The sequence below is a fragment of the Penicillium verhagenii genome (genome assembly GCF_028828195.1).
Source record: "Penicillium verhagenii strain IBT 33310 chromosome Unknown utg000009l_segment0_segment0, whole genome shotgun sequence".
Lineage (NCBI taxonomy): Eukaryota > Fungi > Ascomycota > Eurotiomycetes > Eurotiales > Aspergillaceae > Penicillium > Penicillium verhagenii.
Genome location: NW_026643173.1, coordinates 932566 through 947414, shown reverse-complemented (window position 1 = coordinate 947414; position 14849 = coordinate 932566). Strand labels below are relative to the sequence as shown.

At 42.8% G+C, this 14849-nt stretch overlaps 7 protein-coding genes across 7 annotated transcripts; 5 read left to right on the top strand and 2 right to left on the bottom strand.

The window, feature by feature from the left end:
• Nucleotides 1–1995: 1995 nt before the first annotated feature.
• Nucleotides 1996–2214, top strand: N7466_009417 (uncharacterized protein; the record flags this gene model as incomplete). Its single annotated transcript, XM_057168806.1, has 1 exon — nucleotides 1996–2214. One exon carries the CDS (start codon nucleotides 1996–1998, stop codon nucleotides 2212–2214), a length of 219 nt encoding a protein of 72 aa, XP_057017512.1.
• A 2903-nt stretch (nucleotides 2215–5117) lies between these two features.
• N7466_009416 (uncharacterized protein) lies at nucleotides 5118–5525 on the top strand (the record flags this gene model as incomplete). Its single annotated transcript, XM_057168805.1, has 2 exons — nucleotides 5118–5404; nucleotides 5456–5525. 2 exons carry the CDS (start codon nucleotides 5118–5120, stop codon nucleotides 5523–5525), a joined length of 357 nt encoding a protein of 118 aa, XP_057017511.1.
• A 1749-nt stretch (nucleotides 5526–7274) lies between these two features.
• N7466_009415 (uncharacterized protein) lies at nucleotides 7275–8144 on the top strand (the record flags this gene model as incomplete). The annotated part of the gene is made up of 1 exon (XM_057168804.1): nucleotides 7275–8144. The coding sequence occupies one exon, from the start codon at nucleotides 7275–7277 to the stop codon at nucleotides 8142–8144; it is 870 nt and encodes a 289-aa protein (XP_057017510.1).
• A 1779-nt stretch (nucleotides 8145–9923) lies between these two features.
• Nucleotides 9924–10274, bottom strand: N7466_009414 (uncharacterized protein; the record flags this gene model as incomplete). The annotated part of the gene is made up of 1 exon (XM_057168803.1): nucleotides 9924–10274. One exon carries the CDS (start codon nucleotides 10272–10274, stop codon nucleotides 9924–9926), a length of 351 nt encoding a protein of 116 aa, XP_057017509.1.
• A 1128-nt stretch (nucleotides 10275–11402) lies between these two features.
• N7466_009413 (uncharacterized protein) lies at nucleotides 11403–12113 on the bottom strand (the record flags this gene model as incomplete). The annotated part of the gene is made up of 2 exons (XM_057168802.1): nucleotides 11403–11853; nucleotides 11902–12113. The coding sequence occupies 2 exons, from the start codon at nucleotides 12111–12113 to the stop codon at nucleotides 11403–11405; spliced, it is 663 nt and encodes a 220-aa protein (XP_057017508.1).
• Nucleotides 12114–12437: 324 nt separating this feature from the next.
• N7466_009412 (Patatin-like serine hydrolase) lies at nucleotides 12438–13519 on the top strand (the record flags this gene model as incomplete). The annotated part of the gene is made up of 2 exons (XM_057168801.1): nucleotides 12438–13343; nucleotides 13505–13519. The coding sequence occupies 2 exons, from the start codon at nucleotides 12438–12440 to the stop codon at nucleotides 13517–13519; spliced, it is 921 nt and encodes a 306-aa protein (XP_057017507.1).
• Nucleotides 13520–14029: 510 nt separating this feature from the next.
• On the top strand, nucleotides 14030–14337 carry N7466_009411 (uncharacterized protein; the record flags this gene model as incomplete). Its single annotated transcript, XM_057168800.1, has 2 exons — nucleotides 14030–14062; nucleotides 14164–14337. The coding sequence occupies 2 exons, from the start codon at nucleotides 14030–14032 to the stop codon at nucleotides 14335–14337; spliced, it is 207 nt and encodes a 68-aa protein (XP_057017506.1).
• Nucleotides 14338–14849: the final 512 nt, after the last annotated feature.

Genomic DNA, 14849 nt, shown 5'->3' with positions numbered 1-14849 from the left:
TATATTATATTCAAGTACATTGTGGATGGAGTCGTCTGGATGGACTTACATATATGTTGTGCAAGGCAGTCGCGACAACTTGACCGCCATGATGCCCGTTTCTCATTCCCAATATAAGGTGTTCCCTCCATAGCCCTAGATTTCTGGCAACCGTTTTGATGTACTGATGCTCCACTAAAACTTAGAATTGTTTTTCAAGGTTCCCAGGTGGGAATATGGGAGTATGATATACTTATACCTACCTATAGCTAGTGGGTACTTTGACCTCGGGACATCTGGATGGACCCGCTTTTAACTTTTATCTAGAACTGTGTTCTATTTATGAAAGTTTCATTTTACATTCATTGAGCTGCAGAAATTTGGCTAGATCAATAGCAGATATATCACAGTTTTGTAGCTCCAGAAATTGTAATGATGGCAAAAGAACTGACGACATGGCCATCATGAAATCCGAACTGTCAATCAATTTAATCATACCCACACCTGTCAAAGCTGCTGTCAAAAGATCCTTCGAGGGGGAGCAGGCTAGACGAATTCCATCAATCTGTATCGATCTAATACATACTCCGTTTTGTCGAGCTTCTGCCATACCTCTAAACACTGCCTCAAGGTGAACGATGAACGATTCTCTGCCTTCGATAAAGATTCGATTTGCGAACCATAGTCTCTGATCATCTTTGGCTCCGTTGAAAGATAATTCTATCTTTTCGAGGCCTGACAAGTATGGAAGATTCTGGGAAAATATGCAGGTTTGAATGCTTCCTAAAACGCCATATTGTGCTTCGGCAATCCTTCTGAAATAAAAGAACAGGTGTTTGTAGGAGAATTCCTTTCCTCGAAGGTCCCATCGGAAGTCCCGTTGATCTCTTTCATACTCCTGCCGCGTATATATGCAAGTGGTGAAATGATTCCAATTTTGTATTGCTTAAAGAAGTAAGCTAAAATTCTCTATTCATAGTATGATGAGATAAATGCTTACCTGGATCAACTAACTCGGAGACTTCATATCGAAGCACCTTTGCACAAGGTGCAAAACGTGAATTAGCAAATTGTGTGAAATTCACGAGACTGGACTTCGAAAAAGTCATTGTGATTGTATGGAATAACTGAGATGTGCTAGCTGATCTGCATCTTTTGCTGACAATTGAAACTGACTTTATAGATTGTTTTTCCAAGTTTTCAAGGATCAGTAGCAAGAGTTCAAAAGGTATATCGTTGAGGTTTGCCATAACTAAGTTAAAATTGAGGAGGATAGGAATAGGCAGTATATAGACTTCAGGTATAATCAGACTGGACCATATAGCAGTGATTAGGAGTTGCGACATATGTTTTGAGTCATCTAAAAGATGCTTTCTGATTGGGTGGGTAAATTTTAGCCTATGAGCTTTGATGGGGTAGAAGCGGAAATAATCTATTAGTGCTTAGTGTTTCTATCTCCTAGAGTCCTAGTGAGTTTATGCTTGTGAATTTGGGCGAAATTCGAGAATACAGATTAAAGTTTTGTTTTCGCATTGTAGTATTGGAATCAAAATTTATTCCTATTATATTACAGGATAGATCGAAATCAGTTTCACCACTTGCACACAGAGATTATTTCTCGAACCCTCTTTAAAAACACGCTATGCCTATTACAGTTACTCTACCCCTGACCCCTTTTCTTGGCAGTATTTCAATACATTCCAAAATAACAGTACACAGATAGATTCTGTATTACACTTGTATCGCTTTGGGGGTTTCTAGAATGTCAAGCCTGCAAACAAGGCAAACAAATGGGAGATCTCCCTCATCGGGCTGCCAGACTTCGGAACCCAGTCTATCAATTACTCAACTTTAGAGTGTTTGCATGAGTAAGGTGTTTATTATACGGTACTAGTGGGTTATTGTTTTTCCTTTTGTGTGACGGATTTGATTAGCGACCAGCACTGGCTAGACTTTGACTGGATGAGATGGTGCTGACATTGAATCTCTGGATTGGTCAGAGCCTTAACACGAACGATGACCGCTAGCTCGTTTTCCAATGACAACGATTCCCAATTTGACGACCTCGATCCTGCAGATCAGGATTGGCAATATGCCCCCACTCCAGGATATTTCGATCGTACTCCTGCGTCGGGATGCGCGCTTAGTCCTTCACCGAACGAATACTCCGATGACCCAGAAGAACTGTCCCAAAACGAGCCTACAAGGCCTGGCCTACTCCAGCTCTCTGAATAGAACAGCAGGTTTACCAATGATGACCTTCCAACAAGCTACATCCAGTACACAATAGAGTGGAAAGTCACGGTGAATAACAAAGTCATCTTACAAGACTCGGAACAGGACATAGCGCTAACACCAAGTACTTACTGGTCCTTGACCTTAAAGAGCAAGTTAGAGAAGTTAATACAAGGGAAGACCTCTCATAAAGGAGGGGTTAGGCCAGATAACACTTCAATCATCATATCGGTGAATAATCGCTCCCAACATGACCTGCTAAAGCAATTTGACCACCTCAACATTGATTGGACCACAGTAGAGAAACAGCTCCTTAAGTAGAGCAAACAGTATTCTCAAGGTAAGGAATTAAGGCTAAGTATTACATTTAAATACATAGAGGATAAAAATCTCCACAGGACTACCTCAGGTAGGGTCAAGAAAAGAGGAAGGTTATCAGTCACTAAACAGATACTCAAAGAGCTAGACATTCAACTGGATACCAAGGAGAATTTATCTAGGCAAGAATCTATTTAGCAAGCTATATACAACCTAATAGGTTATCCTTCTTCGTCATACCATCTTGGCCCACATTACTGGCAAGATCCACACAGGAAAAAGCACTATACGCTGAGGAGCCACCATTCAAATCGTTTAATCGCCTTCGTGGAAAAAGGCAACACCCTACAGTCTCATAAAGACATCCCAGAAGTCTTTCGCGAAGAAATATTTATAGAAGAACAGTAACAGCTAGAGAAGCAACAATCCAAGAAAAAAAATATATCCAGTAAAATATATCCAGTAACCCAGGAAGTTATCCCATCAATATACATCTCAATAGGGTACAACCTTCCTCTTAATTAAAGACGCCCGAATCCTCCGCATCCCCAGCAATACCTTTGTCACCAAAAGCCCAAGTCAATAACAACTTTAATATTCCTAGACTTCGAGATCTCGTGGTCAGAGAGTATAGCGCATAGCATAAGGCGAATGGTTTCGATCTTCAGCTAATCTATAAGGACCAAGAACCGTCATTCTTTATCGATCAAGGGATCATAGTAGGTATTACCTGTCAATTCGTAAGAGATATAGTAAAATAGGTCAGAAGTGTGAGGAATGTTTTGCCGGCTGAGTGTATATAGATAGTACTTTAAAGGAGTATAGTGGCTAGGATAATCATGATACTTTTTATTAAATTACTTATCTTAAATATCTAATTCAGAACATAAATAGAACATACTAGTGGACAGAAAATGATTAGAGCCTTAGGGGTAGGTTTCATTAGCAGTCCATACTATATATATACAACGTTGCTATATTGCTAGTCTAGTCTATCATTAAATTATAAACCTGGATATTAACGCCGGAATGTCTAAAATAACCCAAAGCACTTTGTTTTCGAGATCCAACAACCTCAATACACCAGTTGAGGAATGTTTGAAACCCCTGTTCTGAGTTTTCCTCATACCGTAACCAGTTCCGTCTAATAAATGCTTTTAACTCCGAGAAAAACTCCTCGATCGGATTTAGGTCGGGTAAGTACGGTGGCAGATACACTAGCTTGACTCCTGCTGCAGTGCACATCGCGTCGATATGATCAGAATGATGAAAAGACGCGTTGTCCATGACTAGAACGGACTTTGGCTCAGGCTATCTTCCATAATACTTCAGAAGCTGATCAATAAAGTCCTTGAATACTGCAGCATCGGTGGAGCCCTAGAATACACAAGAGAGTATGATCCTATCTTGGCAATATACAGGCAGTATCTGGTATCACTGGTCGTGATAGAAGTTGGCTACCTGTAATAGTGCCGTGCCTAACGGAGACCAACCTGTCCGTCTAAATCCGATTCGTTTATCACATCCAGACTCATCTACATAGACTAAGTGATATGACTTAAAGTCCGACAGATAATACATATAGGAATCTCGTAGATCCGCATTCTGTTCCTTTGCTCTCCGTCAAGCCACCTTCTTCGACCAACCTACCGATGTAAGAGCCCTCTTAAGGCTCGAATTTGTGACCTAAACACGGAACTCGTCCCATAGAAAGATTGCCATCTCGTCTATATATAGCCCGGGTTTTTCGAGGAGGCGATCATATAGCGCTTTTATCATCGGAGGTGTTATGCTTCGTCGTCGACCGACTCGAGTTGGGGGTGCCCTGGCATTTCCAAATCGGCGGAGGTTATTGCTGATGTTGATAATAGAACGCTTACTGCATTCAGCCGCTTTAGCCATTTGCGAGGTAGTCAGTGCTTTGCTCGATATCATGTTCTGGATCATTTCAAGCTTGGAGAGAGGGAGTCTTGGCGCCATATTGCGAAGGGAATTCTGGACGTTGACGGAGGAGAGCTTTAGGAGGGGCGATGGTCAACCATCACGGGGGGAACGGGAGTGGGGAGCGACTCCATCTGCTCACCCTTGCTCACCCCTCTGCTCAGTGAGCAGGTGAAATGAATTTAGGCGAAAGGCTGGGGGGTGCTAGATATTAGGAAATGCACGTGACTTGGCGAACTCGCAGTTCCTGGGAGCTTGTATAGGGCCATCTCAAAGCTGCGGACCTCAAAAAAAGACGGTTGCAAGACTGGTAAACCATGCGTCGGTTTCACCATCGCAGCAATAGATTAAGTTCTCGCATTTTCCATTCCTTCACTTGTAACGGGGGAAAGGGGATGGGATGAGGCTGGTTATCGCTGCTGCACTTGATCTGAGTGTTCGAACTCGGGCTGAGTAAGTTCCTGGAAGGGGGTAGTCTCGCCCTACTCAAGACCGACCGAATGTTCTGTGGGTTGCTGCCAATGGATTCCTGTCTCCTAGCGCCGCGAAAGTCACCTGATGGTGAACCCGAGGAAGTGCCCCGCGTTCAGCTGAGAAGCAGACAAGCTTTCTCCTGAACTACAACGAGGCACGTTTATTTGATCATGGCATCGATATCATTCCGTGGCAACAACTATGCTCTCCAAGTTGGAATTAACCGTGGCTCGATAGACTTCCATCTACCTCCAGGTAAGTTAGAGGAGCGGGACAAGCTGGTCGTGACTAATCGCCGCATCCTAGTGCGACCGGAAACCCCACCCAGCCCTCTATCCACTGTCCCGTTCGCGCGTGATCAAGGCTTTGTCAGTCGCGACACGCTACTTCTTCAGATCCACCAGAAAAGCTCAGTGCCAGGGTCAAGGATAGCACTGGTTGGCCTTGGCGGCGTCGGGTAAGTCTAGAGGGACGAGTTTGGTGCGTTCCTTATTACTAATAATTGAAGTAAATCGCAACTTGCCATCGAATACTCCTACCAAGTCCGATCCCAATCGCCGGCGACATGGGTGTTTTAGGTCTATGCGAGTAATGAAGCCCGGTTCGAGCAAAGCTTTCGGGATATCGCGGATCAAATCAAAATCCCAGGCCGTCAGGATCATCAAGTTAATATATTCAAACTAGTCGGGAACTGGCTCCGGGATGAGGGTAGAGGAAAATAGCTCTTAATCCTTAATAATGTCGATAACGATCAACTTCTTTACTCGTTCTCGGTGGCAGGCAAGGAAGACCCAATAAGCGGCCAAACAAACACCTCGAAAAAACCACTATTAGAATATATTCCTAGGAGCCACAATAGTTCTATCATCATCACGAGCCGTAATAGAAATATTACATTGAAGATGGCCGATCACAAGGACCTTATTAAGGTTAAACCGATAGAGGAATCCGAAGCGCTAGAGCTTCTCCAAAGGAAGCTTGATTAACTAAGGGAAAGTGACGAGAGTCAACAGTTGGTGAACGTATTGGAGCTTATGCCGCTAGCGGTCATATAGGCCGCTAGTTATATTTAAAATCAGGTGCCTTGCTATTCAGTATCACAATACTTAAGAGACTTCTAAGGGAGCAATCGCAAAGCTATCAGGCTTCTGAAAGCAGAGGCGGGCTACTACTACCGAGACTGGGAAGTAAAGAATTTAATTCTAGTGACGTGGCAAATATCCTTCGATTATATATGTTAAATAAAGCTATCTACAGCGGAGTTGCTTTCTCTTATAAGTTTTTTCGATCGATAAGAGATACCGGAGAACCTTATCCGGCATTGACCCGAGGCCAATGACACATTAGTTTCAGAGCTTCTGAACGACTCTGATGATAGGGAAGATTCTGAATCTGATCTAGCCCCCGATTTTGAAGATAATATCATAACACTAAGGAATTTTGTATTTATATCTATTAGTGAGAACAGCACTTTTTTCACAATGCATCGGCTGGTGCAACTGGCTATATATATATGGTTGAAATCTCGTGGGTAAACTAATTAATAGCGGGAAATATTTATTAGTAATCTATGCGAAGAGTGTCCTACGGGTGAATATGAGAATTGGGAGAGGTGCCGGGCGCTATTTCCCTATGTGAAATCCGTAATGTCACAATAACCAGTATCACCTGAGTTTCTACAACAATGGGCTATGTTGCTCTATAGAGGTGTGTGGTATATGTGGCAAAGAGGTAATATCCCGGATGTGATAGAAATGGTAGCAAAATCAAGAAATCAAAGAGTGATATTACTTGGTGAAGAGTATAAAGAGGTCCTTAATAGCACAGACATGTTGGTAAAAGCATACTGGCTTGACGGCTGATGGCAGGAGGCTGAGTAGCTCTTTATGCAGGTGATAAAGACGAGGAAGATGAAGCTTAGCGAGGAACATGCTGATATGCTGGGTAGTATAGCCAACCTAGTATTGATGTTTTGAAACCAGGGCCGGTGGGAGGAGGCCGAGTAGCTCTTCGTGCAGGTGATAAAGACTCGTAAGATAAAGCTTGGCAAGGACCATCCCGACATGTTTATCAGTATAGCCAACTTGGCGTTAATACTTTGGAACCAGGGCCGGTGGGAGGAGGCTGAGCAGCTCTTGATATAGGTAGTGAAGATGAGTAAGACGAAGCTTGGTGCGGATCATCCCGCCACGCTCACCAGTATGGCCAACCTAGCGTCGATGCTTTAGAATCAGGGCCGTTGGGAAGAGGCCGAGAAGTCCTTTGTGGAGGTTTTGAAGTTGATCAAGACAAAGCTAGGCGCGGACCATCCCGCTACGCTCACCAGTATGGCTAACCTAGCGTCGACGCTTTTGAATAAGGGCCGGTGGGAAGAGGCCGAGAATATCTTTATGAAGGCTTTTAAGTCGAGCAAGACAAAGCTCGGCGAGGATCATCCCGATACGCTCACCAGTATGGCCAACCTAGCGTTGACGTATAGGAACCAGGGCCGGTTGGAGGAGGCCGAGCAGCTCTTGGTGCAGGTGATAAAGACTCGCAAGACGAAGCTCGGCAAGGACCATCCCGACACGCTGAGCAGTATGGCCAACCTAGCGTCGACGTATAAGAACCAGGGCCGGTTGGAGGAGGCCGAGCAGCTCTTCATACAGGTGACAAAGGCTCAGAAGATAAAGCTCGGCGAGGACCATCTCGCCACGCTCACCAGTATGGCCAACCTAGCGTCGACGCTTTCGAATCAGGGCCGGTGGGAGGAGGCCGAGAACCTCTTTGTGAAGGTTTTGAAGTCGAGCAAGACAAAGCTCGGCGAGGAACATCCCTCCACGCTAGCTAGTATGACCAACCTAGCGTCGACGTACAGGAACCAGAGCCGATGGGACGAGGCTGAGCAGCTATCTATGCAGGTGATGGAGACTCGCAAGGCGAAGCTCGGCGAGGACCATCCCGACACGCTGACTAGTATGGCGAATCTCGCTTTCACCTGGAAATCTTCCGCTCACGATGCCGAAGCCATCAATCTGCTACGAGAGTGCTTAACCAAGCAGAAGCAAACACTCGGCCCAAACCATCCCACTACTTTATCTAATTCTGAAACATTGTTAGAATGGGAAACGGAAGCGACACGGGAGACTGAAGGGGAATGGGAAACGGATGGGGAGTGGGAAATAGATAGGGAATACTTACGAGGGCGCTGGATATGAATGTGTAGGTAATTTACGCTCAGGGTTCATGTTCACATTGCATTTTCTGCTATATGCTACTTACCAAAACGATCCCTCGTCACAAATTGACCTAGTGCGCCTTTCTAGATAGGTATTGGCCTCATTACGCAGTCAAGCTCCGTTATCAAATATTGAGACAAACACAAGGACTGTCGCCAACAAGCTTAAAGAGGCTGCAAGGTGCTAGTATTGTTGGTAATGGCAATACAAGTAAATTAGTGAATAATCTAGCACGTGATAATACTTTTCAATACGATTCAACACTTGAAAATGAGCTATGCCGGAAAAGGACTAGCGCGTCTGGGACTAGGGTTCGAGATAGAATCTATAAGAGCAAAGTGGTGAAACTGATTTCGATCCATCCTGTACTTAAAACTTTGGAAGGACATTATAAATCATATGATTGATGATATTGATTTCGATCTACCTAATATCTTAACGGAATATGAACGGGCAGCAATCACCCGAACTCCACAATTTCAAGTTTCCCGAGCCAATAATGCAGTACCAAAAATATGTAAAAATATTTCCCTATTTTCTCGTACTGCCTCTTGAATTTGCTGATACTCCAAATTTGGTATCCAGAAACCCCATTCTTGCCTCGACCAGGCTACGCGTGGTTTGAGTGCTTGCTCATTCCTGTGATTGCGGATCATATCTAACTGTTCATCGACTGAGATGTCTTCCAGCTTCTGCAAGCAAGGTGCACACACAGTATGTATATGTATACGGTGTTTTGCAGGGAGGAAGAATGACCAAAATATGGTCATATATGATGCTGGGTCATAAGGAATAAACTTGATTTTTAGTCCATGGCTTTCGGTTTCCCAGCAGGACACGCAGGACCATAAGATTGTTCCTTTCATTCTATAACCTTGTTAATGGACAGAATTGTGAGTAGGAGTTGAGATACTATACCTGTTTGGTCTTGCCGTAGTTTATTGGTTTTGGTAAAATGCCCATCCGGTAGGTATACTTATAAAGTACTTGCCTTCCAAGGTTCCAATACTTCAAAACCAAAATCTATGTCGCAACTCTAGATCCACAAGGTCCAAAACGGCGTTCATTTTGGGTGACGTAACTTAACCGCTTGCTTACCGAAACTATACACACCTGACAGGGTTCCCCTCTTCTGCTAATCTTGATTTACCATATGCTAAGCTAGTTAGCGTTTGTTTATCAGGGACATCTATGATTGAGGCTAGTTTTTTGGCCCCCATCTTACTTTATCATACAGATTATGCGAAGCTACGTATGCAGTGCCTTGTATGGGTAGGTGCCGCCTGTGCCGCCTGTGCCGTCTACCCCACTAGTTACATCCAATCAGATTGCCTGGAGAACTTGTTCCCCTTTGCGGACGCGCCGTACAGCACGCTAAACAAATGTCCCTGCACTAGTCGACCAATGCCGTTATGCCCCAACTTGGGGGCTGATTTTATTTGCATTTTTCGGTCTTATTGTTTACAATGTTCCGTGTCTCCGTATGACCTATCAAGTCCTAAAATATACTCCGTATATATGCGTCTCTCTACAAACTACTCTGTAAATACCCCGTAAGGTGCTATTGTAGCGCTAGGGAGTCGGGACAAAGATTGTTATTTAGGCGGCTGCTAGAACAATTTAACAAATAACTAAATACTGTGACAGTGTGGAGTATGTAGTCTGTACAGAGAACCTAAGCTGCCCGGCCTGATCCAAATCTTGTTTGGTCTTCCCCCACCTGGGCACTCCACCTCGCCCGTTTCTCAAAATATTTCTTCAGGTCAGGATTTCGCAAGAGCCATCTGACGTGGTGGAACCCTCCTGCTCTTCTTCCTTGGCGTCTTCGAAATGCTCCTGATGCTCCTGGTGCATCATGTGGTATTGATTATCCAGCGCGGCATCATCGTACATTTCTTTATCATTGAGCCAATTGCTGTTGTTCTCGTTTCGTCTCAACTTCTCAAGTACCAACCCAACCGTTGGATGAAGATCATTGACGGAAAATTCCAGCTGTTGTACTTTGGATTTTTCCTTTTCAAGATCTTGAAATACCACACGATAGGCCTCCGAGGTATGAGATAAGGAAATCTCAGCAAGTGATTTCTGGTATTGTATACCAATAATCATTCTCTCTAGCTGTTGGCAATGAGCACGCAGTTTGTTGTTTGCAGCAAAATCACTATAGATCCTAGATTCAAGTTGTGCTTGGTAGTTCTTTGACTGTTTTTCCTGATGTAACAGCTTCTCAATCAAACAATATGGACTACTATTGTATGAAAAATTATCTTCATGGTGCTGATAAATTCTATCTGTTAGTCCAAGTAACAGTTGTAAAGGGGGTCAGTCAAGGCCCTACCTGTAGCCGAGGATCGTTGCTGCTTGATGATGCGCCTGCCTCTTGGGAAGCCATGTTCGAAGCGGGTTGAAATAGATACTGAATCTTCTATAAACCATGAGATATTTCGGGGATGGATATTTATACATGATCAAATAACAAAAATTATCACAACCCAAATATACTGTCGCATATCTCAAAGGGAAGGAAACGGGGCAAAAGGCAAACTGGGATCAAAAGCAGTGTCGCAGTGTCGCATTATTCTGAAATAGACCAAAATCACTTCATCTCTTTCATAGCAGGATTGCGTCATATATGAATTAAGATATAAGATTATACGAAGTGAGTTTCTCAAAAATAAAAATATACCAATTATGATCTTTGCTATCTAGTTCAAATTGACAATCATTATCTTCAAAATATTCATATCTCATATCACCAAAGAGCAAGAGCTACAAGAGATGAGCCAGTATTCCAACCAGCCACTGGAGCCTATATCCGAGGAGATCACGCCTACGGACCATCAGATACTTTGTCTTGGAGGCACATCATCAAATCTGGATCGATTGCCATCCCGTTTAAAGCTTGCGAAATCAACATCACCAGATTTGACAGTTCGTTTTGAAGAGCTTGTATATGAGATAAGCTATCTCAGAGCTGAGCTCCAATGGCACAAAGAGACAAAGCAGATACTTCTTCAATTTCAAGATAAGGTTGTTAATATCTTCACATCTCTAGAAGATGCCCTTTCTCAAGCAACTTCTCGTTTGGATGAATCTGAGCAACGATACATGAATTTGTGGGAACTGAATACAGGAAATGGAGCGGGGGGCTTTTTTTAAGAATGAATTTAAGTGTAATTAGAACTTTGAAGTTGAACAAATGTGATATGAGAAAGAATAGTATGATATTATTAGTATCTATACCTTTAGCTGTAAAAACTCTTCCATAGCCTCCTTCTCCCTCTTGATAATTTCTATAAGATAACCATCAAAGATTTTGATTTTTTCCCCAACTTCATTCACCGTATTATGAAAGTTTTCCAAACTATTCTGTAAACAGCCAAAACGGGTCTCCAGCTCCAGGAACCGACGATCCAAATCCCCCATACGATCACTCAACCTTTCGATCTCGTTTTTAGGCTGTGAAGGAACAGTCCAGTTGTAGGTCATCTTGGGTGAGGGTCCTTGGCTCGCACAAGGGACTGTTAAATCGGGTGCCGATGATTCGTTGTCGGACGGTATGGCAATAGGTAATATTGCATCACTTGTATTTGAAGTCGTAGAAAATGTGTGAGAATACAGATTGTGAAACTCTTCGAATTTTCGAATCTTTGTTGGGGAGGGTAAATCTGGAAGTTCGCCAATATCTCTATCATGATATTAGCCTATGAAGCAACTTGTGATAACTTTAACTTACCCAGGAATTTCTTGTTGTATAGTGTTAAAGCCACCATTTGGTATGAACTCGCAAATCAAATGATCAAAATCATTCTGCCATGGTTCTCCAGAAACGGATGAATCATAGGTGATATTGTTTATTTCTGTCGCCATGATATCTTCATCGCTAGGGAATTGGAAATCTGTTTCCATATTCTCCCAGAGATTATTGGAGTTATCAAAATTCCCCATTCTTAGGGGGTGATTCATGTAATGAAAAAGAAATGGAAGAGGAACAAAATGATTTTTTTTAATTTCCTCGGGCCTTTTATGGGAGTAGAAGTACGAACCGGTGTTAGGGTGATATTTAGTGCCTAGGCCTTAGCCAGATCCACTCAAAGCCCGAATGCGCGCTAAAAAAAGACATTGTATCCGGTAAATACGAAGGTGAGACATTATTTTACATTTTTGTCCCTCCAGTATCACCCTTGGTATGAAACAAGTAGAATAAATTAAGGAGTTATCTACAATATAAGTATCCAACTGTATTCATGATTCCAGGCCAAAAACCCCAACATGCAAAACTCGATAGATATTGGTTGGCTTGAGATTGGTATCCGTGAGGATTCTAGTCTTGCAGTCCTAGACCATCGTCGGCTAAGAAGTGTTATCGCTGAGCTTTTCAATCCAGAGAACCAGTACCCCTCATTATGTACTTTTCTTGGAGGGAAGACCAAAGACCATGCCCTTCAGCAGCTTTACCCACTAAATAACATCAAACGGCATATTTCAGATGCCCAGATCCGACTTCGATATGATATCAGTTCTCTTGGAAGCCAACAGCCTACTCTGCTAGCTGATGGTGATATCCCGAGCTTGGAAGACTTTAGCGCCCTTAAAGTGTTACAAGCCGGCCAAGGCTGGCCTGTTTCTTGGGAATCCAAATCTGCACGCCGAATTCTAATTGCATTATGGTCACGTCTGGTCTTTTGCTTTACTGATGTTATTTGTATCTTTCTTGATAACGATGATGACGTCCAAAAAGTTGTCAGCCTTTTACTTGGCTGTTTAAATTTCGGTTCCGCCTCACAGCTACCCAAGTCTTTACTACCCAAGGCTATATTCATTTATAACACCACAGTATCTCTTACAGGACAACAGTACCTCAATCAGAAGATAGAAGAGGCTGGGTATAAAGATCTTACTCAGATTTTCTCGAGTACTACTATAATATATATATCGGATGAGAGCGCTCTATCTAATAGTGCACAGTTCTACAAGCTCAAGTCTATTATAGGGGAGCAGGTAGATCTTCTCTCCTCGATTCGCCAAGAATACCACGGTCGGCCAAACGGTAATCATTTCCTAGCACTATTTCAATCAGCAGTGGATCATATGCTACATGATGTTACCACACATTTCGATGTGGTTAAAGCTATGAGAAAGGATCGCCCAGTGAACATGAATATGGAATCATACTTAGTACATTACCTTCAGGCTGGACATCGTGCACATCTACAAATCCACCATTTAGCCCCATCAATTGCCTCGGCCCTTTTCATGGACCACTATGTCCCAAATATATATGGTAAGCTATATTCTTTTGTCGAAATATTGTCTATTAATATCTCAATTTTTTTTAGCAACAAGCCCTATAATAGTTTTCCAAGCCCTTTACAAATCAACCATTACCCTATGTTACCAGTCTTGTGAAGAGTTATGGCTTAATACTTGCCCATCCGACCAAACCCTTCTAGTTCAATCATACTTCTGTGATCTTTTTAAAGATTACAAAAATGGTCCATCTTCATCAGTTGATTTACGGAAGAAACAACTAATGTCCCAAAGCAGCTTACTATGTCGCTTACATTGCAATCATGTTTGCTTATATTGTCTCACAAATGCTGCTCAACATGTTCTAGCATGCGGACATACATTATGCGACCGTTGTGCGCAAGTTTTCGGACTACCAACAGTACAGTCAGAATACCAGTTTACTATCAAGGGCTGTCTTTATTGTCTATATCAAAGACCATTGATTGTGGATATTCTGCCGCCAACTGCAAGCCCCACAATTCTCGCTATTGATGGTGGGGGTGTAAGGGGGGTAATCCCGCTGGAGTTCTTACTCCTAATACAAGAACATCTAGGCCCATGCACGATTCAAGATGTGGTGGATCTTGCGATCGGTACAAGCTCGGGTAAGCTGTTATCTTATTTACTCTAAATATTTAATATAACTAATATATTATAGGAGGTCTTATTTCTCTAGGATTGTTTACCATGAACTGGAATATTACAGAATGTTCGCAGCGCTTTGAATATATGGCACGCCGTATTTTTCAAGAAAGACGGCCATCTCTACTCCTTCGCCGAGTTGTGGGATCTACGTCACTTTTTGGACAAATGGCAAGATGGTTCCAATGGCTTCTACACGATAGCTGTTATGATTCGCGGATCTTCGATTCGGCGCTAAAGGACGCGTTTGGGAAAGAACGCCGTATCTTTAGTGGTGCAACTAGGGAAGATCCACTGGGGCCCCGACGCTCAGGCCCTAGAGTGGGCGTTATAACCACAAGTATATCTAGAGATACAGGCACATTTGTGGTTGGAAATTTCAACCGATCCCAAAATATAGGGGAAGAATCAGGTAAGTTTATTTATAATCAATATTCTATATAAGTCTAGTAATATTAACTTTGATTTTTAGATTACCAGATAATTCGTCCAGATAATCCAGATAATGAGCCAACCATATGGAAAGCGTGAGTTTTTTTTCTCTTATTTTTGGATTATATTAGTAATCCTAATGATCCCCCTGGAAACAATACTAAAAGAAGACTAGTGGAAGGGCCACAGCAGCAGCACCCTTGTATGTGATATATATGCATTAGCCTTGCCTAGGTGGCGCTAACTAGTGATAGCTTTTTTACCCCAATTGATTTACAAGGTATTGGCTCTTTTCAGGATGGTGGATTAAAATATAAT